This window comes from Gekko japonicus, unplaced genomic scaffold (genome assembly GCF_001447785.1).
Source record: "Gekko japonicus isolate JY-2015 unplaced genomic scaffold, Gekko_japonicus_V1.1 scaffold300, whole genome shotgun sequence".
Lineage (NCBI taxonomy): Eukaryota > Metazoa > Chordata > Lepidosauria > Squamata > Gekkonidae > Gekko > Gekko japonicus.
The window spans coordinates 1,144,388-1,170,938 of record NW_015169179.1 but is presented as its reverse complement, the minus strand read 5'-3'; the positions used below and the strand labels follow the sequence as shown (position 1 = coordinate 1,170,938).

The 26,551-nt window shown below is 43.9% G+C and overlaps 1 protein-coding gene across 1 annotated transcript in view; it reads left to right on the top strand.

Moving 5' to 3' along the window:
* The window catches only part of GPC1 (glypican 1), a 143,232-nt gene extending 117,744 nt beyond the window's left edge, over positions 1-25,488 (top strand). Inside the window, exons 4-9 of the mRNA XM_015416059.1 lie at positions 15,376-15,541; positions 18,505-18,635; positions 19,875-19,994; positions 21,325-21,455; positions 22,980-23,155; positions 24,854-25,488. Of these exons, the coding sequence (XP_015271545.1) occupies positions 15,376-15,541; positions 18,505-18,635; positions 19,875-19,994; positions 21,325-21,455; positions 22,980-23,155; positions 24,854-25,068 (939 nt within the window). The 3' untranslated portion in view covers positions 25,069-25,488. The remainder of the gene's footprint in view (positions 1-15,375; positions 15,542-18,504; positions 18,636-19,874; positions 19,995-21,324; positions 21,456-22,979; positions 23,156-24,853) is intronic.
* The last annotated feature ends 1,063 nt before the right edge of the window (positions 25,489-26,551 follow it).

The following is a 26,551-nucleotide window of genomic DNA, read 5'->3' as shown; positions in this document are numbered from 1 at the left end:
AGCTCCTCAGTGATAGTAACCTCAAATAATTTACAAGGAAAAAGCTCTTCTCTTGAGTAACTTTGCATCAGCACAGGGTCCCATCTAAGCTGAGTTGATTCCTGTGTAAAGCCGCTACATGTGTTTAGTTGTGCCAAAGGCCCATAGCTAGGGTTGCCAACCTCCAGGTGTTGGCTGGAGATCTCCCGCTACTACAACTGATCTCCAAGTGACAAAGATCAGTTCATCTGACAAAAACAGCTGCTTTGGAAGTTGAACTCCATGGCATTATGCCCCAAACCCCACCCTCCAGGTATTTCCCAACCCTGAGCAGGCAGCCCTACCCATAGCCCATGTGGGTGTTGCACTGTTGTCCTCCTAACTAAGCTTATATAGTTCGGATGGGCAGGAGCCCAGGCTGAACAAGATGTTTGGTCCATGCACACTCATGCAAGTTTGCCTTGCCAGCATCACATTTAGCCCAGGCCTTTTCTGCACAGTCAGCAGAATGGGGTAGTAGAGGGAATAGAATGGATTATACCACTTGAGTTCACAGATGAGGAATGCCATTTTCTAATGCTGCTTTATGTACAAAGGTCCTTGGAGAAGGCTCTAATATATTATGTTTTACCCCCAGAGCATTTTTACATTGCAAACTAGCAGGAAACTAGTACAGCAGAGGTAGATTCTGTCTCTCTCCCGCTGAAGTTCTAGTTTTAGACGTGAAGGGGTTTTTAATGTTAGGGAACATGCTAAAATGGCATCCCTAACCCACAGTGTGAACGGACACAGTCCAGTGCCCCTTCAGGATTCCATTACCTCATTCTACTCTGTGCCTATTTGGTACCTTCCAGTCAAATAATGATTGTTCTCAGTCGCAGAACAGCCACTTCATAGGCCAGTTCATGCCGCCTTTCTCGGAGAGCTAAATAATTGCGTATAAAAAGGGGAAAGAAGCGTGCAAACTTTTAAAAATCGGAATGCTGTTTTTTGTTACTGAATGGCACACCTCCCTAACCTGACTTTCAGTTCGATGTAACTGATTTGGGTAATACACACTGTGAAGGTAAGGGTGGGGATGAGAAAAACAAATGGCCTCTCAAATACAAAGTTTTAGGATACATTCTTGCTTTGTTGCTGTCTCCAAGTGCACCTCTCCTTGGTGAAGGATCTGGCAGCTTAAACGGGAAGGGGCTAATGATGACCTGTCAGATAGTAAATCTTGGAGCACTGGTCCCTTTTGCTATAGAGTGCTGTGAAAGGCAGATTTCTGCAACCATGTCAGATGTAACGTGGAAGTGCATGGGCAGTGCAGTTCTAAGGGGCCTCTGTAGTGGTGGCCAGCAGCAAACCCAAAAGCAGCATTGCTGCTCCATGCGTCATACACATTGTGCAGGGGACAATAGCAACACAAAGACAGAGGCCAGGCATGAACCCACAGCCCTCACACCCAAGACCAGTATCTTAACCCCTGGGCCAAGAGGGTGGGTTCAAAGGAGGCATGGCAACAGGTACTGAGCACTCCACTGCAGCCCTGACATCACCAGCAGCCACATGGGGCCAGGCAGCAACCGTTGCACAGGCAAGCATGGCTCAGTGGAAAGGCACTGGGATAGGCCGGCCAAGATTCCTGGTTCAGTCTCTACATGGGAAGTTCAGAAGGCTGCCCGAGGCTAGAACCAGTGACTGAGCAGTGTGGCAAGAACTGCACTGGTCATGCTATCAGATGTCCCTGTTGAATCACCACCTGCACAGACGCTAAACAGAAACATGCACAGTGATGGCTGGCAGCACAAGCCCTACATAGGCCACAGCCGTGCCTGTGGGGCCTCTTCAGGGTCTGTCGTTCCACCCCCAGGGTGGGCCATTTACCAGGGAACCCTCCTGAGGTGCATGCTGTAGCCATCCCAATGACACTTACTGATCGTGTGAGGAAGTGCTCTGCAAATGCCGCCGTTCCACCTGCTTTTGCTGTTGCATCAGGCTCTGATCCTGCAAAGCAATGTGTCTCATGGTTGCTGGGGCAGCTAATCCACAGAGTACTGTGGAGCTGCTGCCAGGTACCCCAAATCGCCTGTGGGGAAAGAGCATCCTGGGAAAGGAGTGTGCTAACAGCCCAGTATGGGCTGCCAGTGTCCCTGCCCCCTAGCCACAGGCATGACTCCCAAGTACACTTCCCTGGGAGTGTGCCCAGAGGTCATTTCGGGGGGGAATGCGGGGGAACTCAGTTCCCCCGGGTGAGGTACTGGGGGGCGGGGCACATGACGAAGCCCTGCCCCCTGCTTCCGGCCGCCCCGCTTCCGGCCCTCATTCAGCCAGGAGGAGGCAGGAGAAGAGGGAAGGTAAGTTGCTTCCTCCCTGCCTCTCCCCACCCCTGCCTGCCTGGGGCCAGGGAGGGCCGGAAGCGGGGCTTCCTTGCACTCCCGCCGGCCTTGCAGGTCCACCGCCGGGCTCGGCAGTGGAGCTGCAAGGACGGTGGTGGCGGCCAGGACCGTTGGGAGCGGGGTGTGTGGCCTTATGACACATTTCCGGTGGTGTCAGGGGGTGTGGCCTTATGACACACTTCCAGTGATGTCAGGAGGTGTGGCATATGCTAATGAGTTATGCTAATGAGTTCCCCTAGCTCTTTTTCTACGAAATGACCCCTGAGTGTGCCCCATTGCACAACATAGGACATGGTGGTAGCTGAGCTTGGCTCAGATCACCCCCATAGTGCCCCCACTAGTGGTCTTAACCATGGGAGCCAGCATTGTCGGGGTGGTGCCCAGGCTTGTGACAAGGGAATGGGGGAGGCAGATGTGAACTCCCGGGCCAGGACAGCTGGATTCCCACCTCTGCTCACCTGTCAGTTCATAGTCAGCCCTTGGGATGAGCATCCAGAGATGGGGCACCTATTAGGGTTCTGAAATGAGACATATCAGCCACAGAGCATGACGTTTGCTCTCCACCTGCATGTCAGTTCTAAGTGCTCTTTCAGTGGTGCTGAGTACCCGCTGTGTGTCATTCCACCGCTGAAGTGCAGTGCTGTGCCATCTAAGTGTGCATGGCAGAGACCTCTGAGACAGAGATCCATGCCATGCACCCTACTGAACTATGGGGCATCCTGGCTGAGGTCCATCTAGTGCTGGGGGGATGACTGAGTGCATGAGAGGAGGTTTGGTTGCTGCTGGGAAGGGGGTGATTGGTTGTGGCATCCTGTACACTGTCAGGGCTTGTGGGCAGAGTACTTGGCACTTTCCGTTGTATGGGCACCTATAGGCTACACTGTGGTTTTTGATGGTATAACTGTCCGCTGGTTTGGGGGGGGGGGGTTCCTAGGCTGGGGTGGCTTAGGGAGCCAACTAACTCTGCCATGCTTCGGGGTCCACCCCTTTCCCTGCCAGTGCAGGGAGCTGTGCCAGTGTTGTTCTGTCTTGCCAGCACCCATCTACGGTGCAGGGCTGCTCCACTACCATATCTTGGAGCTATGCCAGCATAGTGACAGCCTTCTTGAAGTAATGGTTGGTGACAGCCTTCTTGAAGTGTCAGTATTTATAGTAAACAAGGCACTGCCCGGGAGGAGGGTGTCTGTTCTATTGTATTAGTCTTTGAAATCAACTTCCAGATATATTAAGATGGCATCCCCACTCATCCTGCTTGGGGTACTCTTCAAGCCTTTGTCCTCACAGACCATTAATTCATTACTTCCCTGGCTTGACTGTACAGCAAGGATGCTGAGAACTTTTCTAAGATCGCAATTAACATTTGACTTTGCCTTGTTCAAAATGCCTGTCTTTGGTTCAGTCAAGCCCTCCTTTAGATCATCTCAAAGATTGCTTTTGAGCCATGTTGTCTGTACATCCTGACCATGGTTGGTCACTTCCATGTCCAAAAAAAAAAAGCCTTGGTGAATTTCAGTTCAGGTTCCTGAGCTTAGAGGTAACCTCCTCAGAAGAAATATACTATCTTAAGAATGCTCACCCAGTATTTTGGCTGAAACCCTTGGTCAGCTTCATCTTCACAATGTTCCTGGTGGTGGGTTGGATCCATAAACACAAGGATTTTAACTCTTGGATTTCCCCACCTCCTGCAGCAGCCCAAAATGCCCCTTGGTACTGTTCCTGGAACACTGCCTGGGAATCTCCTGTCCCCCAAGAACTAGGGTTGCCAGTTCTGAGTTGGGGAATTCCTGGAGATTTGGGGGATGGAGCTTGGGGAAGTTAGAGTTTAGGCAATGGAGGAAACAAAGCAGCCATTTTCTCCAGGTCAACCGATCTGAGTTGCCTGGTGATGAATGGTAAGAGTGGGAGATCTCCAGGTGCTCTCTGGTGGTTGGCAACCCTATCCAACAACAGAATTTTAGGGGACATTTTGGGCTGCCACAGGATGGGGGAGGCAGGTCAGTTGTGCTCCATGGGTGGGAAGCCTTGGGCATGTGGAAACGTATACCCTGGATCCAAGACAATGTCAGTAAGCCCTTTAAGGTGTTTCATCATCATTTTTAGTGTATTTAATATTAGAATTTGTGAAATAACCATCATTATAATGGGTTACACGTGCAGATATGCTGCAGGTATGTGATTAGGGAGGTCCTGTATATTTCAGGTATGCCTTTTCATGGTTGTGCAGTATATGAGAGAGCACATGGGTTAGCCGAATTGCTCCTTAAAGGAAACAACCAGTACAGTTATTATTATCGGGATTCTTCCGTCTATGTTTACGGAGGATGGCACTGTTTCCGAGGTTCCCAATGAAAGACTGAGGCAAACTTCCTTAATAATAATGATAGTTTACTGACACACTTCACTCAATAACACCCAACATTCACAGACATACAATATAGAACTATAAGGAAGCAGAGGTGATTGATGGCTTATAAAGGTAGCTTATAGAGGGGTGATACAACCTGTTCAGATGTGCAGAGGTCCATGGATTGTGGGGTGGCCTGCCATTTTGGGTTATGGCAGAGAACACACAGTCTGAGGCCATGGTTACACTGGGATATACCCTATGGAAGACAATGCAGACCAATGCCTGGTCCTGGGGGCTGGTCTCAGGTGAGAACAAAAGATTTCCTGGACCAATGATGAGTCCCAGGGGTGTGTGGCATCAGGAGGGGCAAGGCCTAGATGTGACCAATGAGCTTCCAGAGAGGCAGGGTCTGGATTTAACAATAGAAGCCAGGTGCTGGGTGGCTAGTTAAATGGATTATCTGAGCACTAATGGTCCTGGCCAGGGTAAACAAAAGGTGGGAGATGTCCCGTCAGGGAAGATCGTTAATAATTTGAATGTTTATTCCGGTATCTTGATGGACAGAGTAGGAAAGATAAGTATTCAGACAAAGAATTAAATAGACTTTAGAAATGTAGATACTTTACCTGCTAGAACTCATTGTTATTCCATAAGCATAATCTCTGCTGGGTGGAGGGGGAAGACTGGAGGCTTGCTCTGAGGTTGCCTGTCACCTGAGAATGGAGACCCCTTTTGCAGAGCTGTGGCTAGCTCTGTGTTTCAGAACCAAGAGTGCCTTCCTTGGCCTGAATTTTGTGGGTCTCTGGATCAGGTTAGAAGTGGGGTGCCCCTGCTATGGGGCTACCCAATAGTAAAAGGCAGCACCTCTGGCAACAATTGGCCCTGAGTAGAATCCGAGAGCGGATGTATCACTGTTAAGGTCCCCAGTGAGCCAGTTCAGAATTGGAAGTGGGATGATGTGGGGTGAAAGATTAAAGATATAAAATACAAGGAGGTAGACAGAAACTCAGCTACCTTTGTCAGGTAGAGTATATATGTCTTTCATTAAATATTTCTTGCTTTTATAGTCAACCAAGATAGTAAAGAATTCTCAGGAGCAGATCACATCTCTCTAATCTGTACCAGTTATCATGGTGCTGAACCTCCATCTAACCTTCAAAAGGGGTGTGACTGTAATATAAATATTCCCTTTTATGGTGGGAAATAGTGCAGATGCTGAATCTGGTGCCCAAGTTAGACTTCATGCAGCTACTCTCCAGTTATTCAAGAAGGGGAGGAGGACATATATATTTGAGGAGAGCAACAAGCCTCTAGTTGACATCTTAATGAGAATACTTTGGTACAAAAACAACGAAACATACCTTGAAAACACAGCGTATTGCATTTGCCATGATCTGTTTCTTCTGTGAATTACTTATTTATTCTAAAGGGATTACATGTCTATTTCTCATCAGCATTTTCACAAAAAAATGTAGGCAAGTCTGAACAGGTCCTTAACCCTAACCCCTCCCTAATATGACCCTTGGAAAGTGCCTCTTTAATTCCCTTCAATTAAAAGGTAAAGACAGATCTCAGGTGTCTGGCAGAGCATTCCTCCGCACCTGCTCAATGAAAGCATGCAAGAACACATCTCAGTGAGAGGTGCCCAAACGCCAAGTTTTATCCCTGCAGCGACTGCTGCTGAGTGATTCCTTAAAGAAGAAACTTTATGGGATCTCTGTCTGCATAAAGATTGCATTGTTAATTCTCTTCACTGAGTTGTCGAATGACATTAATAAAGACTTCACAATCCTGGAGATTTGACCTAGAATGAACTGATATTAATGAAATTCTTGTCTTAATAAAAATGGCATTGACAGGAGTGCAGCAAGGTATCTCAGCAGATGCCATCACCAGAATAGGACTGATGGAACTTGGCGAAATCAATTGTTGTCATGTACAATCCTGATGCTGCACCAGATTATTTAAAGATGAACAAATTATGTGGGCACTCACTTTGGCTACAGTCCCTCTGCCCTTATGATCAACCACCCGTGAATGGCAGACTTTAATCTGATTATTGATCAACTGATTATTGCACATTATAGTTTTAGAGACTGCCTTCTTCTTCCACACCCATGTAACTTTTCATCAGTTTTTAATTAGGCGCAGAAATTGGACTTGTCAGTGCTTTGAATGAAAAGGTCAGCAGCATTTTCAGATCTAATGGGATGGGAGCACATTTTTGGAAGCAACTTTTTGGACCAAAGTGGATTTCCAGCTGCCACAAAAGTGAAAATCGCTACAAATCATGAGTATGATCTGGCCAAAACTTAGCACTTTAAAGTTCCATTAATTTCAACAGTGAAGTTCTGTGCAGTCACTTTATTTTACCTGGGGGAAACAATGAAATGGTTAATGGCTGGATTCTGCCCCACATTGTGATCAGAAGGTCTAGCTGTTACAATTTCCTGTGTGAGTGTGTCCCTGTAATAGGAGATATCTATTTAAACTTTATAAATAGTTGAAAGCATACTTCTTCTTTGGGGCGTAATATTTTCTAGATGTTTGAGAACAAAGTCAAGTCTAAAAAATGTGCCAGCACATAGAAAATCACTAGTGGGCTGGAGTGAAGGACAATTGCCTTGATGAACTAATGCCTGGAGTATCCTAACCCCTCCCTAATAGGATCCTCATACACCCATGTATAATGGAAGAAAGGTCTCTCAAGTGCAGTACTATTGAAGTAATTGCTTTGGATGAGGTGCCAAGTCATCAGTTTTCAAACATCAAAAGTTGCAATATAGTCTCACTTCAATATTAATGAAGAATATGGAGATAATTTTATGCATTCGTCATCATTTTTATAATTAAGAGCAACATTAAGGGATGCTGAGACAAAATGTGTATGTGTATGTACACACACACTCGTATCATAGCATAGCACTGATCCAGCCTTGATAACACTAAGCCACCTTGAGCCAAGAAGAAAGGCAGGGTACAAATATATTAATAAATTGATAAATATCCCAGTATCTCCTGTTCATTGGAATATTCCATTTAACGTTTCCCACATCTGTTCACTACAATTGTCCAATCAGAATGGCTTAGCTCCCTACAAAGTAATAAGTGTATAGGTGGCTCGTAAGATGAAAAATCGATGCAACAAACATGAAATTAAGCAAACTGGAGCAGTACAGAAGACAGGAGGGCCTGGCGTGATGTGGTCCATGGGGTCACGAAGAGTCGGACTCAACTGTGTGACTGAAGAACAGCAACAAGACGAAAAAATATCCAGTGTTGCCCCATACAAAGGCTATTGACTTACCAGAGATATAAATGTTGTTGGCCAGGGCAATACAGTTTGTTTGGTTTGTTTTCCAATCATAGTGTCAATTCTGTGAGTGAACCTTTCTCTGGATCACCATGTGTAAATGTATTGTAAGTTGAATGACTTCACCATCAGCCTTCTAGTGTTCATGGGTTGGTAAAATATCATGTTTGGAACACATTCGCTCATTATTTCCATAGGAAATTCTGATTCAGAGCCATGTTCATTTAAGATTGTTTGTTAAAAGCAGGAAAACGTAGCCTTTCTAGCACCTATACACATAACTTATTTTATTTGAAGAGCAGGAGCTTTCATTTTCAGAACTACGGGTCACTTCATCAGACATCTGGAGGGGGAAAGCATCTGTTGAAGTGGACTGTGATCCATGAAAGCTCATGCCCTTAAAATAAAGTAAGTAATGTCTTTAAGGTGCTACAAAGACAGAGTCTTTCTTTTTAATATTTCCGTAGGAATCGCTCTCAGGAGTGAAACTGTGACTGGAAAATGTCAACATGCAGAATGTTAACATGGCAGTTCCAAGCACTTCAAAACTAACCATAAATAAGCACTTGACAGGCATGAGAGAAAAGCACAGGAATTCTGTCATACAAACTAAAATGAGGCAAGTGGTTTCCCGCTACCAGTTTTATTATACACGGCGTGCTATTCTCCATTCATATAGAGAGATTATTTAGGATTGTGTGTGTATCATATATATTTCAGTGCTCAAATTCTATCCTCCAAAGTCTGATGTTATTTTTTTTTCTGCTTTCTTGCAGCCTGCTTGCTGAGTTAGTGGCAGAATTTTAATACTGCCCTCAGTAGAGCTGCATTTTTCTAAGCCTGTTGAGTTCAGAGTCTTTCTTCAGTCTGGCTAACTGAAGAGTGCCTGGTTTTTGACAAAGGTGAACTTGCTTGGATCCTTTGACAAGAGCCAGATGCTCCCTGATCCAAGCTATCGGACACAATTGAACATAGGGGTGCTTAGCTCTCTTGTGCTTAGGGCCCCTGTGTATGTCACCTCCTAAACTGATGGGGGGGGTATTTATTTTTTAAAATGTGTATGTCACTTCTTCAGAGACCTGCTGAAGGCAGCTAATAAAGTAAGCACAATAGATTGAAACCATAAAAACAACAGCATAAGAATTATCAATGTTAAAACAAAATATATGCCTACAAAGGAAGCAGGCCACACCTACTCCCTTATGAACCCTCCTAACCACTACAGCCATCTTTGGAGGCCCTGCTTCCAGTGTCCCTCTGCCTCATGGAGTTAGGCAGGTGGCAGCCTGGGGAGGACTTCTCAGTGGTGGCACCAAAGCTCTGGAACTCCCTCCCCACGGAAATCCATCTGTCCCCTTCTGTTGCCATCTCCTGCCAGTAGGTGAGGCGGGGTTTTTTTTTTTTTTTTGCTGTTGTTTCAGTGATTCCTCCTTCCTGACCAATGTTTTAATGACTGTTTGTATGTCTTTGTACATATTTTAACTCTGTTTTAATTTGTTTTAATGATTTGTGTTGGGGGATTGATTTTAATGGTTTTAAAATGTGATCTTATCATGTATGTTTTAAATTGTTAGCCACCTTGGTGGCCCTTGTGAGGGCAGAAAGGCAGGATATAAATTTTGTAAATACCTTTTTTTTAAAGCCTAGACCTGAGACCAGAAGCAGACAGCTTTTTTAAAAAAAAAACAAAACCCTCAGCAACCCTCAGTTAACAGCTTGGATAAAAAGAAAGCTTTAGCTTGGCACCTAAAGTAGAGTAAGGTAGGTGCCAATTGAGCTTCAAGGGTAAGGTGCCACCACTGAAAACACCCCATCACTGGTTGCCACCTGCCTTACTTCAGGGCTTGGAAGAGGATTTGAACTGGCAGGCTGGATAGTATGAGAGGAGATGGTCTGGACTCAAGCCTTTAGGGGCCTTAAAGGTAAGAACTGTACCTGGAAACAGATGAGTAGCTAGCCACCACCAGTACTGATCTTTCAGCACCAGGGATGATACCGTCCCAGTGTCTGGCCCCTGATAAATAGCCTGGCTGCCACATTTCAGACCAATGGAACTTCCTAGACAAAAGACAGCCCTGCATAAAGTACATTACAGTAATCTAATCTGGATATGATCAGAGCTCTGATGACCATGCTTTTTGAGGAATAGCTGAAGCTGAAGAATGTGCTGAATGCCACAGGCAATATTAGAGCCTTTAATCAGGATCCAAGAGGATCTCTAAGCTATGAAGCTGTTCTTTCAGGGAGAGTGCAGCCCTGTCCAAGGCAGGCTGATTCCTCAATCCTCGAGCCACCCTGACATTAACCGGCAGCAGCACCTCAGTCTTGTCTGGATTGAGGTTCAGTTTATTGGCCCTCATCCCCATCACTTTCTCCATGTTCAGGGCTTCTACAGATCCACCCAGCTCAGCTGTTAAGGAGAAATAGAATGGGGTTTCATTTGCATTTTGGTTGCACTGCCCTACAAATCTCTAGGTGATCTCTCCTAGCAGTTTCTTATCGATGTTAGAGTGATACAATGAAGTTCCTTTTAATGGGCCCTGTTTGTTCAGTGGCCTCATACCACAGGAAGTTCCAGTGTTCATCTTGTGCTTGTCATGTGCATTTAAAGGCCTCTTTGAATAAGAACAAACAACAACAAAAATTACCCATGTGTTTTTTTCCTCCTCCATTAGGACAAACTGGGTACAGTGCCAATGCACAGCGACTGGCTAGTTGCAGAGAAAGCCTCTCCTAATGCTTTATAAATAGTATTTGTCAACTGAACAGTCTGCCTCTGCAATGCTTTCCGCCTTTTAAAGCATTAATATTCTAGTTTGTTAGCCTCCCTTGACATTATAGTAATGTTTAGTCAAGCCCTGGGAGTTAAATGAAAATCTTGCATGTTAAATAACACTTTTAATGGGCCTTGCTGTTTTAGTATAATAATGAAACGGATGGGATTTGGGGTGTGTAGTTTTGTTTGGTTGATTGGTTTTGTTCTTGAAAACGAACATCTTTTCATTACCTTGGTGTTGTTTGACAGGACTAAAGCGCCACCCAGTGATAACTAAAGGGTACTGATGTCTTCTAGGTGGAATTGAATCCCATGCATTAGATGCATACTCCCCAATCCAACTAGGGGCACAAGTGGGCTTTTGTGTACATATCCCAAGCTGGATGGTAACTAAGTGGATAACTAAATGCCTTGCATGCAGTCCCATCTTCAGTCCAGCAGCCAAGGTGGTACACATTGAGTCTGTTTTCAGTGCTGACATCCTGGTAACTGTCTGTTCATGACAAAGGGTGGAGGGCTTGATTCAGAACCGTGCACTGCAGTGCCTTGCCCACCAAATAGCCAATTACTAGGACTGTAGCTTCTGAAAAAGTGCCGCTACTACTCCACCCATGTTTCATAGTATTTATTATTGGGTTGGATTCAGCAATGTGTGAGTGGAAAGGAAAATGTACAAACTGCTTGTGCAAGCCATAACTGCAACAGTTGCAGCAACATGAACTACTTTAATGTAATTTTTATCAAAATAACTATGTGCATATGGAGCAATGGAATTTACAGCAGATGGCTTACATGGTTCTGTTTTAATTTGCTTTGTAAATTGTATCAGAAGAAATACCTTGTGTTATGTCTTGTGCTCGTGGAAGAGATACTGGGGATACAATCCCTTTTACTTAAAGTAAGCATGGAATTATTTCTTGCTTCCATGTATTTATTTATTTATTTATTTATTTCCTTCAATTTATATACCGCTCACCCCCTAAGGGCTCTGAGCAGTTTACATTATACAGGGCTTTTTTGTAGAAAAAGCCCAGCAGGAACTCATTAGCATATTAGGCCACACCCTGACAGCACAGCTCATTTGCATATTAGGCCACACCCCCATGTTACCAGAAGTGTGGTCATCCAGCCACACTCACCTATTGCTTCTTATTCTCTTTACCTTGTTTGTTGTCAAGCCCCAGGGCTTTTTGCATGTTAAGCCACACACCCCTAATTGTAGCCAATCCTAATGAGTTTCTGCTGTTGAGTGGGGCCTATTATGCTAATGAGTTCCTGCTGGGTGTGGCCAACATGGAAGCCAGCCGGAACTCTGTTTTTGTGCGTTCCTGCCTAAAAATAGCCCTGACATTATACATTTGATACAATTCCTACCTAAGGCCACACACACATACAATGGGGGAAGTGACTAACCTAACACAAAGACTGTTGAACACATGAAGTTGCTTTATACTGAATCAGACCATTGGTCCATCAGTGTCGACTCAGACTGGCAGCATCTCTCTAGGTTCTCAGCTTGAGGTCTTTCACATCACCTATGACCTGATCCTTACTTGGAGATGTCAGGGATTGAACTTGGGACCTTCTGCATGCCAAGCAGATGTTCTACCATTGAGTCATAGTCCCTCCGCACGTGGAAATCTTACATGAGTTGCAGTTCAATATTTGTGCGTGTGTAGTATGTGTGGGGGTTTTTTTAATTAAGCGTTCAGATTTTAAAAGGTGAGTATCTTTGGAACTAGGGAGTCTTCAGTTCTAAGAATATCAGTTTTTAAACAAGGTTTCATTTGTGCCACCTGTTCTTATTGCAGTCATCCTTCCTGTTCTGCCAGCAGAGTCTGACTGAAGGAGTGGCTGTTTTACCCAGTTCTCCATCACTGCAGCTCCCCATGTTAGCTTTTAATCTGGAGGGATCCTCTGACCCCTGGCAATACTTTGTCAAGGCCCACAAAGGCCTGATGTGGAAAAGGGAGGGGAGAGATGATGTGCTCATAGGATCCAGCCTTCTGTTTATCTTTTCTCTTCCATAATCTATATACTAATACTGAAATCTGAGGATACTTAAATCTGATGACCAGAGCTGTGAACAGGCAAAACAGATCTTTCTACAAACCTGGAAAGCTCCCCAGGTTTGCAGAAAATTATGAACTCTAAAAAAAAACATACAAGGGGGGAGGCTAAAAACTAAAAAATGATGACAGGAGCACCGGGAACTAGGGGAACTAGGCTTGCCAACCTCCAGGTGGGGGCTGGAGATCATCTGGAATTGAAATTGATCGCCAGATGACAGAGATATGTTCCCTTGAAGAAAATGGCTGCTTTGGAGGGTGGACCTATGGCATTATACCCTGCTATGGTTGATTCCCTCCCCAAAACTTGCCCTCCAAAGGCTCTACCCCCAAATCTCCAGGAATTTCCCAATCTGGAGCTGGCAACCCAAAGGGTGATCAGCTGTCGGTAGATCTGTTGTGATTCCAGGAGATCTTCAGGCCCCACCTGGAAGTCGGAATCCCAAGAAGGAAGCAGGGAAAGGAGAGAGGGTATGGGGGGGCTTTCAGGAAAGGGAAGAGGAAATAGTAGGGGAGGAGGAAATTAGATGCCTCCTGCAGGTCCTAGCAGGTTCCCAGTTGTCTATATACCTAGTTCTCGGTGTCGCAAACTCTGTGGATACTTAAATCCAGAGACTGGAGTCATGAACAGACCAATGCTCCCTCTAAGCTGTGGAGTCTTGTGAGCAAAAATTCTACTTTGCAATCTACTGGCTGTGACTGAGCGATTTGGCTACTGCATAAATTAGTTTGCCCTGGAGCCATCCTTCCTGAGCGAAGACAAAAATGTGTGAGCCGGAGGCTAACAAACCGTGAACTAGCTCACACTAACTCAGCTTAGAGGGAACACTGGAACAGACATGAGGAAAAACTTAGGGTTGCCAGATCCCCCCCTGGCCACCAGCAGGGAATGGGGGGGCGTGAGGTTGCCAGATCCAGGTTGGGAAACTCTTGGAGATTTGGGGATGGAACCTGGGGAGGACAGGGATCTCAGTGAGGTACAGTGCCATAGAATCCACCCTCCAAAGCATCCCTTTTCTCCAGGGGAACTGATCTCTATAGTCGAGATGAGCTGTAATCCCGGGGGATCCCCAGGTATCACCTGGAGGCTGGCATCCCTAGAAAAACCTCAGGTTTGCACAAAAATCTGAAATTTAAAAAAATGGCTGGTTATCCCTACCGCCAAAAAAGGATAGAAGCAGCACATATAGCTTTAAGGAACAAATGTCTATAGCGGCATTTGCTAGGGGACTCACAGGGCCAGGCCTGGCAACAACCACTGGGTGGCTTGCATGACTCCCTCATGCTCAGCTACTAGCTGCAGCCAACCCACGAAAGCCAGGGTGGTTCAGTGGTTAAAACTTTGGACTAGGGTCTGGGTGACCCAGGTTCAAATCCCCACTCTGCCATGGAAGCTCACTAGGTCATCTTGGGTCAGTTACACTTTCTCAGCATAACTTACCTCACAGGGTTGTTGTGAGGATAAAATGGAGGAGAGTAGAATGATGTTGGCTGCTTTGGGTCCACATTGTCATGGTAGGTGCGGTATAAATGAAGACAACAAATAATAAATCAATATAGCTGGAGATGGGGGCAGATAAAACGTTGGTTGGTTAGTAGGTGGGAATGATAAAAGTAAATAAAGGTGAGAACATGGGAGTTGCCAGGAGAAGGGAAAACAGAAATTCTGTGGAGAAAGGGGTATAGGTGAAAGTGAGGTGCCCCCCACAAGTCTTTGCAGGTTCCCAGTTGTGCAACTGGGCTTGATGTGGCAGCCAACACTGTGCAGAATTTTCCCAGGGGGGAGGGAAGGAGGGAAAGCTGAAGATGAGGGCAGGCTGGCTGGTGGATGGGAGGAGAGAAGGAAGCAGGAAAAGGGGACAGGCTATGGGCACTTTTAAGGAAGGGAAAGAAGAACTAGCATGGGAGGAGAAAATTATATCCCCCTCCCTGCAAATCCTTGCAGGTCCTCGGCTCGTTTTATCTGGTAAAGTAAATAAATGTCTTAAGACTAAAAAGATCTTAACATTCTCAAACTAAAGCGGTAAGAAACCCAATTTGCTGTTGTGGAGTCAGGAGTGAAATGCAAGGTACCTAAACTGCCAGTCTGGTAAGTAGAACCAGTGCCACAGGATAAACGAAATGCCAGGTTAAAGTACCTAATGCTTATGAAGCTGTAGGCTGAACACCACTTCCATCTTCACTGTTGTTGCACTTGACTCGATTCATGAAGTCTGAAACCCAAGCCAACATTTTGAAGTTGGAGTCCAGCCTTTCTCATCAGAGTGTAGCTAAAGTTGCGTTTCTCTGCATAATTTTGCAATACGGTTGTACTGTTGTGCATGTAGTTTGAAATTATTTATAATCAGTATACTTCATGTATATTTCTGTGTATGTTTGCATAGACAATGTGAGCATACACACTTTTATATTATATTTAGTGTGTTGGTTACTTTTCGTGGTCCTCTTTTTATGTTATACAGCATAGTTTTTAAACTGCTGCAGTAACAATATGTATGTTTTTAAAGGTCCCTCTCAGCCTGTATTGTACTCGAGCCATTATGAAGCTGGTGTACTGTTCACACTGCCAGGGCATGTCAAATGTCAAGTCATGCAACAGCTACTGCCGCAACGTCTTGAAGGGCTGCCTGGCCAACCAAGCAGACCTGGACCCAGAATGGAGGAACCTGATAGGTAAGAGAAGATCAAGAGAGAAGAGTCTGAAGAGCCAAGTACTATCACAGCATTTACTGAATGCATTCACAATCTCCCCGCGCTACGCTCTAAAGACAATCAACATGTGTGCTTTGAAGTGGTACTCATTCCTTTTTGAAAATTCACCCTACAGTGTTCTTTAACAGTTCATAATATTTCTAGGGGGGAAAGTAATTATTAAATGCTTTAGTGCTGCCTACTGCTTTATAGTCTATCACTCTCCAAGCACACCTGCATCGTAGCTACTCATGTTCCTTGACGGGGTGCTTAGGAGCAGTGTTCCCTCTAAGCTGAGTTAGTGTGAGCTAGCTCACAGTTTTTAAGCCTCCGGCTCACACATTTTTGTCTTAGCTCAGGAAGGGTGGCTCCAGAGCAAACTAATCTATGCAGTAGCCAGATCCATCGCTCACAACTTTAATGCCAGTCGCTCACAAAGGAGAATTTTTGCTCACAAGACTCCAGAGCTTAGAGGGAACATTGCTTAGGAGTGGTCCTGGAAAATCCTTCTCTTCTGGGAGATGCCCAGGCCAACCCTGAGCATTATGTTGTGGAGAATGCATAGCCTTCAGTGATCCCTCAGCCACACCTGCGTGGAAAGGGAGGAAAGGGAGCACCAGCATGGCTTAAGACTCTGGCATATGTAGCCTTGGTGAGAGAAGGTGGGATGCCCATAGGACAAGCATTTGAAAATTCACAGCAGATTCTTGTTTTGGGTTAAATGTCAGCTTTCCCCGTGAGGCCTCTGAATTAAATTAGTCGCAATTCAGTAGCAACGTTTCCTTTTTCTCCCAAGAATTCTGGGGCTTTTTTGCATTTAGACAATAATAGCAGAGCAAGGACTCATCAACAAAGTAAATACAATTGCTGGGATTACTGAAGAAAGGAAGATAAATCTAGTTTTGCTAATTTCCCATAATTACCTTGTCAGTCTCATGGCAACAGGCACTGTTAGAAAGGTTGTTTGGCTGAAATCACTGCAGTCTCTGTTTTCAGATTTTTTGCCTTGTGGCTTTGTAAAGTTTATAAAAGTTCCCTGCTGGCAAAAATCCAAAAAAAGATATTTGATATGTGTATTCCATTTTGTGATTGTTGTTACAGTGGCATAATTATGTAGGCTGTCTCCTGATCCTTGGACACCTGGGGCTGGCACATCCATGTATGTGTAGGAGAATTCTTGTATGAAAACATTTTGTACAGAGTTGTGTATTGAGAATAGGAATTGTCTGCATAGCAGCCATAGAAAAAGAATACATTTTTAAAAGTATTTCTCTGCCGTATGTGCTGTGCTGTGCTGTGATCAGAAGAATATGGAGAAGGATATGTCTTCTTCTTATAAACTAAACTCCACATGGTCCATTTTGGATTTTACGTCTAAATAGATTTAATATTTAAGAGCTATAAAAGTCCCTTCACCATTACAACCTCTTTTGCTGAGGAAGTAGATATTTGACAGCACTTATTCCTCCTGTGAGACAGACAAAAACATATAGCCTTGAATTCAGATTAGCATTGCTATGGGTGCAGTTTTCACTCACAAAGCACAGTTTTCCTGCCTCATCCAAACTGGGCATTTTGAGCTGCCAGGCAGTAAAATCATGCTCTATGGGTAGAAACCCTTCCACCTTTGAAAATGTTAGACTAGATCCAGTTATAGGTGTGAGGGGGGATTGCTTTTAATTTGGATTTTATTGCTTTACAATTATTGTACATTGTCAACTGTGAGTCGCTTTGAGCAATTACTAAATTGGAAAGATGGCATATAAATGTCCAAAATAAATTAATACATAAATATATCTAGTGTGGTATATAAAAGCCAGTGTGATGTAGTTGTTAGCGTGTCAGGGTAGGATCTGGGAAACCCCAGATTTAAATCCCCCCTTCACCTTGGAAGCTTGTTTGTAGACCTTGAGTCAGTTACATGCTTTCAGCCTAACCCACTTCACTGTTATGAAGGTAAAATGGAGGCGAGAAGAATGACACAAGCCATTTGGGGTCCTCTTTAGGAATGGGCATGAAGTGGGAATATGTGGTTCGTTTCTGTTCATGGTTCATGGCGTGCCCACTTTGTGAGCCATGAACCATCATGAAATTTTAGGCACGAAACTAACTGGTTCAGTTCATGAGGTTCATAACATGGTAGAACTGCCCCCCAGCATGCTAGATACACCAGACTCTCCAGTCTCACTCTCCTCTACCTACCCTCCAAGTTTGGTGAGGATTGGATTTAGGGGGTCTAAGTTACACACACACACACCCCAAAAAAGAAGGTGTCCCTGGGAAAGTACTTTCTGGGGAAATGACAGGCGCAGGTTCAGGAGTATATAGAATGGATCCCGTGCAAGCTAGAGACATCAAACTTACAGGGGACCTCCCCCTGATGCTCCTCTACATGGCCTCCAAGTTATGTGCAGATTCGACTTAGGGGTGGGTCCAAGTTATCTCACCCCAAAGAAGATGCCTCCCAGGAAAGTGCTTTTGGGGAAAATGTCAGATGCAGGTTCAAAAATGTATAGAACGGACCCCCTGCAAGCCACACACACCAAATGCACAGGGAACCTCACTCTGCTGCCTGCTCCTCTACAGTCTCTCCCCCCTGTTGCTTCAAAGTTTGGTAAACATTTTGATTGAGTGGAGACAATCTGTCTGGGAATGTATTCATTCAAAAACTGCAACAAACCACTTGAAAGTTTGAGGAAAGTTCGTGCCAGTTGACCTGCCACAAACTTCAGTTCACAAACCATGAACCGGCCAAAATTTGTCTCGAACTTTAGTTCATGAGCTAGTTTGTGCCCCTCCCTAGTCGTCATTGGGAGAAAGGTGGGGTATACACAAAGTAAGTAAATAAATGAAAATGAAAAATCTAATGTCTAGTCTGGCTGTATTTACTGGCTGTTGTTACGTGGCATATTCTCAAACAGGCTGTTGGTTGTTCACTCCCCTAGATTCATTGCTACTGGTTGCTGAGCGCTTTGATGGACCATCTAATGTAGAAACAGTCATTGGTACAATTCACACCAAGATTGCAGAAGCCATTTCTAACATGCAAGAGAACAAAGAATCTATAACAGCAAAGGTAAAATGGAGGGTTTTTTGCAGCCAGGAGTATAAATTATCTCTGTGTTCATTTGGCCAGCACCCTCTTTCTGTCACCCATCCAAGGCAAAGCAACAATGTGACTGTCCAAATAATTCCTGCTACAAAGGACTGGGAAGCATTCATCCCTGGTTACCTCTGTCTTGAATACTGGAGAGGTAGAGATGGTTTGGGTATGTTATCCAATGAGGACTCCTTGCTAGACATGCTTCTTTATTCGTAAACATTTGTTGGAACCTATTTCTTTTCTGCCACAGGACCAGACTCAACTGCTCTTGGGGGTTTGAACTGACTTTTCCTCATCCCCCTCTACTTCAGCAGATTCCCACAACTGCAATTTTTGGGGGGGAATTAGCTCCATCATCATTCTTGGAGCTGTGTCACTCACCCTCTGACAGAGTCTGAACAAGAGAATAATCTGTGCTCCAAAAGCCCAGCTGCTTTCCCCATGACTCCTAAGAATTGTAAATAACAGGTTCTGGTGGAGAATGAATTAAGGACTGGCTGGCAAGTAGATCAGTCACTGATAGGTCAGCAGGGAGAGGGAGAGAAAGAGCTCAGCACTGTGCAGGCACAAAATACAATGTTAAAACAGTGCAGAAATAGAGACATCAGTTCTGGGAGAGACACAAAGAGAGAGCACAGAGATATCAATAAACCTATACCTCCCAGAAGGTATTTTTCATTGTTCTTGCATGTTTTTATATCCCTAGAAGAATTGCTTTGTAATAACCACAGTAATAAACTATAAATGGGGAGCTGCTGTGATGAAGCTGGATCCATTTATCTCCCCATAAAATAAATTGCAGAATATATTGTGTACAATTATTAACAGTCTTTGGCTACCTTTGTTGCTGTATAAGGTGTTTATATGGACCAGGGTGCATTGTAGGTGTTATATGCATTAGAGAGACAAGTAGAATTTTCCCCCGTTTTTGTGTTTGTAACCCTAATAGGAAGTGCATCCGCTTTTGTGAGGGTTACCCCAATCCATTTCCTTTGGCACACTGCCCTATGTCCAACCATTCAGTTAAGAAAACTTACATGCCTTTCCTTAATTGAGAAGTGGATTGTCAGAGTATAAAAATTATGTGTGTAGAAATCAGTGTAGAGTCAGTAAGAATATGGTTAACAGGAGAAATACCATATACCCATGGCTTTCTGGAGAAACTTGTTGAATTACCTTCAGAAATGTCTGGTTGTGTTTTCACTTTTCCAGGTTTTTCAAGGTTGTGGAAACCCCAAACTCAACACAAAGCCTGCCAATGTTGAAGATAAGAGGAGGCGGGTAAAATCCATTAGTGAAGATAAACCGTCAGTGCTAGGTTTGGAGAAATTGGTGAGTACAGCATTTGGATTTTTCTACTGTTTTAAAGAAGTTTCTAGGTTGGAACAACCCATATTTCCTGTTGCTTTAGAGTACTTTTTGGGTCTACTGAGAACATTGATTGCTGCTTTAAGAACCAAGTGCATGGTATTCTTTTTCCAATTAATGACCCTATAATACTAGATGATGATGCTGTTAATGGTTTGAAAATACCAGACTGGCATTCACATATTGGGTCCATGTCTCTTTTTAAGACAGAATTGTCTTATAGCCTGCAGCGATCATGCACTGTGATAATCACATAACTTGAAAACATCTCACTGATTCCCCTAAAAGAAAATCTTTAAAACACTGACATTTTTTCTTCCAGGAAGGGGTGAGAGCTATATCTCAGCACCAACCACATATGGCAGTTATTTATTAAAATAATTTCTATCCTCCCCCTCAGCCCAAAGTTTGGAGCAGCTTGCATCATAGATCAGTGCAATCACATAATCATTAAAACTTACTCCAAAAGTAACAACAATATCATCAGAAACTACATTTAAAAAAAATCTAACCCAATATCAAAAGAAAAAACAGAACATCAAAGCCAAAAGTAAAGAAAAAAATATAAAATGATAAACCAGCAGTGCACTAAAAATGTTAAGCAAATTAAACAGCACAGTAAGATTAAGTAATTTAAGTGTATTCAAGATAAACAACAGTATATAAAAACAGCAACATAAACAACAAAACATGAACCAGTATTCAATACATAGTCTGGGTGAGCAGGTAGTCTTCACTTGGTAGTAGAAGATTACCAAGCTAAAACTTGCAAGTTCTGCTGTTGGATGGGGGGAATTGTCATCAGTTGTCTTCTTTGGTGGTACAAAGTACCATCAGGTCACAGCCAACTTATGGTGAACCCATAGGAGGTTTGCAATTGGTGGTCTTCCTTGGTGGTCCCCCGTCCAAGTACTAACCAAGAACTGCTGAGCTTCTGAGATCTGACAAGACTGGGCTAACCTAAGCCATCCAGCTACCAACTCATCTTCTTTTCTTATCCCAGTTCAGTGTTCCTGGTCTAGGGATCCTTGGTGCTATTTGTGTTCTCCACCTGCCTTGGTTTTTCAGGGAAGGAGTTTCATAAACTTGGTGTTGATATCTCTCCTGTATCAGACAATAAGTTTTGCAAAGTGGTCTGTCTTTAAATATCATCATGTACATGCAGGAATGACAGTAGCGGCCTTTTCAGTGGAATGATAAATGCCTTACATTTGAACATGCAAGCGTTAAGAATGTAAATGCATCAGTGACAACCACATGTCTTCTTGAGCCCTGATTCTCCTCCATCTGGCAGGTTTCAGATGTGAAAGGGAAACTGAAGGATGTAAGGGACTTATGGGTTTCTCTCCCAGTCACACTTTGCAACGATAAAATATCTGGTTCTGTGAATGAGGACAAGTGCTGGAATGGAATGACCAGAGGCAGGTAAGGATGGAGAACGTGGTCACAATGTGAAGGTAATTTATTTACAATGCTAAGTACTCTCATGTCCCAGCTTTATGAAGCTTTGGAGCTGATAAAGGTAAATTCCATTGTGGAGGTGGGTGGGAAAGAAAAGGCATTCAGGGAGAGCCAACACAATAAAGTCCCTGGAATCCTATTTTCTTCCTTCATTACTCACACTCTCTTCCCCCTCCCTTTTAATTATTTAGAAAATGTCCAGAGATATACTCATATCTCTGGATAAAAAGAAAGGAGCTAGTTTTGTGCTTCTTAGGACCACTTCAGACCTTATACTGAATCATGATTTACGGGGAAGATTGCAGGACCTGGCACTCCACCCATACATGTCAGTTCTCTCCCACCCATGATACAGCATTGCAGTTCATCCTTGCTAAGTCTTCATAAAGGTGCTCCTAAATTTCATCTGAGAACCAGGATCAGAATGCTTGGGGCTCTTTTTGTAGCAGGAACTCCTTTGCATATTAGGCGACACACCCCTAATGTAGCCAATCCTCCAAGTGCTTACAGAGCTCTTCTTACAGGAGCTACTGTAAGTTCTTGGAGGATTGGCTACATTAGGGGTGTGTCACCTAATATGCAAAGGAGTTCCTGATACAAAAAGAGCCCTGCTGAGTTTTACCCAAAGCTGGTAGTAGGACTAACACCAAACCATTATGGGGGTGAGGGTGGTTTAATGTGCAGTCCCTACACCAGGGGTCGTTTCGTAGAAAAAGAGCTAGGGGAACTCATTAGCATAACTCATTAGCATATGCCACACCCCCTGACATCACCAGAAGTGTGTCATAAGGCCACACCCACCACTCAGTTAGTCTTAGTCTTAAAGGTTAGTCTTAAAGGTGCTATTTGTTAGTCTTGAAGGTGCTATTTGAACTCTTGGACTATTTTGCAGCAACAGACTAACACAGCTACCTCGGGGAAGCTCCTGGATGGGGCTGGGAGTCCTTGCAGAGGCCACGTGGAGTGGCCTCGGCCAGGCAGAGGGGGAGGACGCCAACTTACCCTCCTGCTTCTTCCTCGTGCAACAGAATGAGGCTGGAAGAAGGGGGCGGGGCTTCGTCGTGTGCCTCGCCCCCTGCACCTCACCCGGGGGAACTGCGATCCCCCGCGTTCCCCCCCCCCGAATCGACTTCTGCCCTAAACTATGATGTCTGAGTTTCATAACAGATATAATGCCCACATCATCTTAATTGTTTTTTATATTTTTTTGTATATTTTATGTATGGTTTTAATGGTTTTAATGATATTTGTGGTTATTTTTATGGTTATTACGATGTGATTTTATTATGCAAGTTTAAATTTTTTAGCCACCTTGGTGGCCCCTATGAGTACATTTTGCAAAATAAATAAACAGAACCTTATTTTGCCAGATACTGAAAGTGGAAATAAGCCAACATTGTAATGTTTTGACCAGAACAGGCAGTATGTTAAACAAATTACAGTATTTGATATTCCAGAGCTTATTTCCTGCATGATATCTTCCTGCAGATATCTTCCAGATGTGATGGGTGATGGATTAGCCAATCAGATCAATAATCCGGAGGTGGAAGTAGACATTACCAAACCAGATATGACCATTCGGCAGCAAATCATGCAGTTAAAGATCATGACAAATCGCCTGCGCAATGCTTACAAAGGAAATGATGTGGATTTCCAGGATGCAAGTAAGTGTACTGCAAGGAAGGGACAACAGTCTAGCACTACAAAGCTTACACATGTTATTAGACAGCTGGAAGTAAGAGGTCTATAGAACTCTGTGCAGCAACAGAGGGGTTCATTCTAAGAATTTCTTCTGTTGTCCTGTGTTTACTTTAAATACATTAGTTATATCCAGAGGCAGCTGCAAGTAGGCTATGAAATTGTTGCCCCTATCTGCTGTCCCTCAAGCTTTATCACGCTAGAACAAAGCACAGTCAAGATGGGCAGAGATCTTTTTTAGTGGGCCAGAATCATTGGCATTTGTAACCCTGCATCTTTAAAGCATGAGCCTGCTTTGTCTGTCTCTTAATACAGGGAACACAATGTGTCTGTCCAGCTTCTAACTCCCTAGGAATCTGTGTGTGTGTGTGTTGTGCTGTCGAGTCGCTTCCGGCTCATGGCAGAGTTATGAATTAATGACCTCTAAAACGTCCTATCATTGCCTTATTCAGGTCTTGCAAACGGAGAGCTGTAGGAATTTACCAGGAATACTATCCACCTCCTCCCACTTTATCATACTAGATAATTCCTCCTTCTGTGGCTGTTGTCCTCTTGACTATACAGCGGTGACAGGGGCTGCTAGCTTGGTAGGATGCTGTCTCTCAGCCTTATCATCCATGCTAGCTAATAAAGGGCTCCCTGTACTAGTTTTACTTCACGGAGTGTTGAAGGGCTGGGAAAGAGCTCTGATGGATTCTTTGGTGCTATTTGACCTCCTGGTTGTTGCAATAGGCATTTGTATTGGTGCTGACACTGAAAGTATCTTAACCCCCTTTTTGCATTCTTAGATATGCCTGACATGGGGATCCACTTGAAAACAGCCTCCTTGGGGCAAATGATCCTTGCCCCACCTATAATATTTAAAATTAATCACTGTGATAATCTCCACCATGTCTTTAAGAGCCAGATGTTGCTGGCATGTGCAAAATCCAAGTTATGATAATGGTTCCAATAGTAAATAGTCCCAGATATTACAGACAAAGCTTAAAGGAGAAGCTGTTTCCAGTGACATCCCTAAGGTAAATCCAGGTAGTCAGCCGTGTTGGTCTGAAGCAGTAGGACAAATTTAGAGTCCCGTGGCGAGAGTGTGCCTTGCACACGAAAGCTCATGCCTTGAATAAACCTTTATTGGTCTTAAAGGCACCACGGGACTCTAAATTCGTTCTATCCCTGAGATAATTGTGACATGGAGTCTGGCTATAGTGATAATAGTTCAGGACTGATACATGCAAGCACACGCCTTTGACCAGCATGATGGGGTGTTAAATGGTGTCAGTAATTTTAAGTACAAAACTAGAGGATGATGTTAATAAGTTAACCTTATTGTTCCTTCTTCTGTTGTTCCTTGGTGAGACTGTCGTTTTGAGACTGCCAAGTTCTGTGAGAACATGTCCATATTGGTGTGCTGAGAATGCAATTTGGGTTGACCTCTGCTCTACTTGGCCCATCACTGAACCCACTTTCAGGAATGTTTGGGTGGTCTGATAAATACAGAGGACATGGGGAAAGTGCAGGGTGAAGTAATCGTACAATGACTCTTCATGTCCGAAACTCTGCATTAATCTGTTCAATATGCCAACTGATCCCCGTACATTAGCATTTTACTGGCTTTATGTTGCAGCACAAGCAAACCCACCAGCTTACTTGAACTTTCTCTTGCACAGGTGACGACATCAGCGGCTCCGGCAGTGGTGATGGCTGTCTTGACGACGTCTGTGTCAAAAAACAGTCCAAGAGCTCTAGCACTCGGCAGCCAGAGACGCATCCTATGCCTAAGCTGTCAGGACAAGGCGACAGTGGAAATAGCATAGTTTTGCCTTCCTCCTTTCTTTTATTACTTTCTCTGGCTGCTGTTGCAACACAGTACTTGTGGCGATAACTCATTTCTGCGGCCACGAAAGAGACTGTGGTGGTTGAGGTCTTAACTTTGCCAAAAATGCGGACTATATTTAATTCGTCTTGGCAAAACAAGGGAGATAAAGGTTCTTGATTGTTTGTGATAACCTGGCAGTGCTAGAACTGGTCTTTTTCTTTTGATCTTTTTTGAATGCTGGGCCCATCTTTCTGTACCTCATTTTTAAAATGTAATTAATTTGCCACAGAAAGGCATCTAGAGGCCTACAACAGACCTTGGCATAAAGATTTACTGGGGGGGGGGGAGAAGAAATGACCCTCAAGGCAACACCATTTTTATTGACTGCAATAAAATACCGCAAGTATCTAGTCTTATTTAACGGTAGCCATGAGTGTGCTAAGTCGGTTTAGAACAACACACCTTTTTAATTTAAAGAATTTCAAAGTGCCGTAATGGGGGGGTTAGTTCATAATTTTCCATTATGCAAGTGGCAAATGGTCCTTCCTTTCCCTTGATGTAGGACTACCTATTCTGTATGTTCCTATAAACCTGATTAGCAAATGGTTTTATTATCCTGGAATTTGGAACAAACATTCTTTAATTCACAGTGCTTACATGTGCTAAAAATGGGTAATCAAAGCCAATCACCATTTCTCCTACATAGAAGTGATTGGAAGTGAGGTTTAAGTTTTGCATGATCCTGCAGAAGGAACAGTCAAACGGATAAAATGCAATACAGAATCATAGTATGCAACGTTACGATAAAAATATGCATGGGGAGGCTTCTGTCTGGAAAGCGTTGCTTCCAGTTGGAGGATGAAAACCTTCCTGTTATTATCAATGATAATGGTCAACTTTTACCAAAGGGATAATGCAAAGAAACTGTTCTGTGAGGTTTTGTGTATTATTACTTGTTCCATTTGCAAGTCCTTAAGGCAACTCACTGACTGGACCAGGGAACAGTTAAAATGCTGACTGCATTCAGACAATAAACTGTGGTTTGTTTAAACCACAGATTGTGACACAAACCCTGGGTAGACTACTGGATGTACATAACGGACTAGAGTTTGTTCCTAAATTCCAGTTAGCTTTGCTGCTTGCCTTTTTTCTGACCTCTAAGCAGAATCCTCAGATGCCATCCCAAGCTCCCTTGCATTGTCAGGTTGCTGGCAAAGCTTCACTGCATATACAGCCAACTTGTTATTGGTCAAACGGCAATAAATGGGAGAGATACTTGGAGGAGAATTTTATGGTAGACTAAGCCTCCCTCTCTTCCTCCTTGCTCTTCGATAGGGACCATCCCCCTCATTCCCCTTCCCCTTTTCTGTGTAGGTGCTTCCTGGAATTTCTGGATTTTAAGATTCTGAAACAAAACCTTGCTACAGCCTTCCTGTACAACTTTCTCTCTTGCTAATCATAGTACACCTTCCCCTTCCCCTTTTTCAGCCAGCAGCTACAGTGTTTCCCCTACACTGCTGCACTGTTTGGAACAAAGTAGATTTTTACA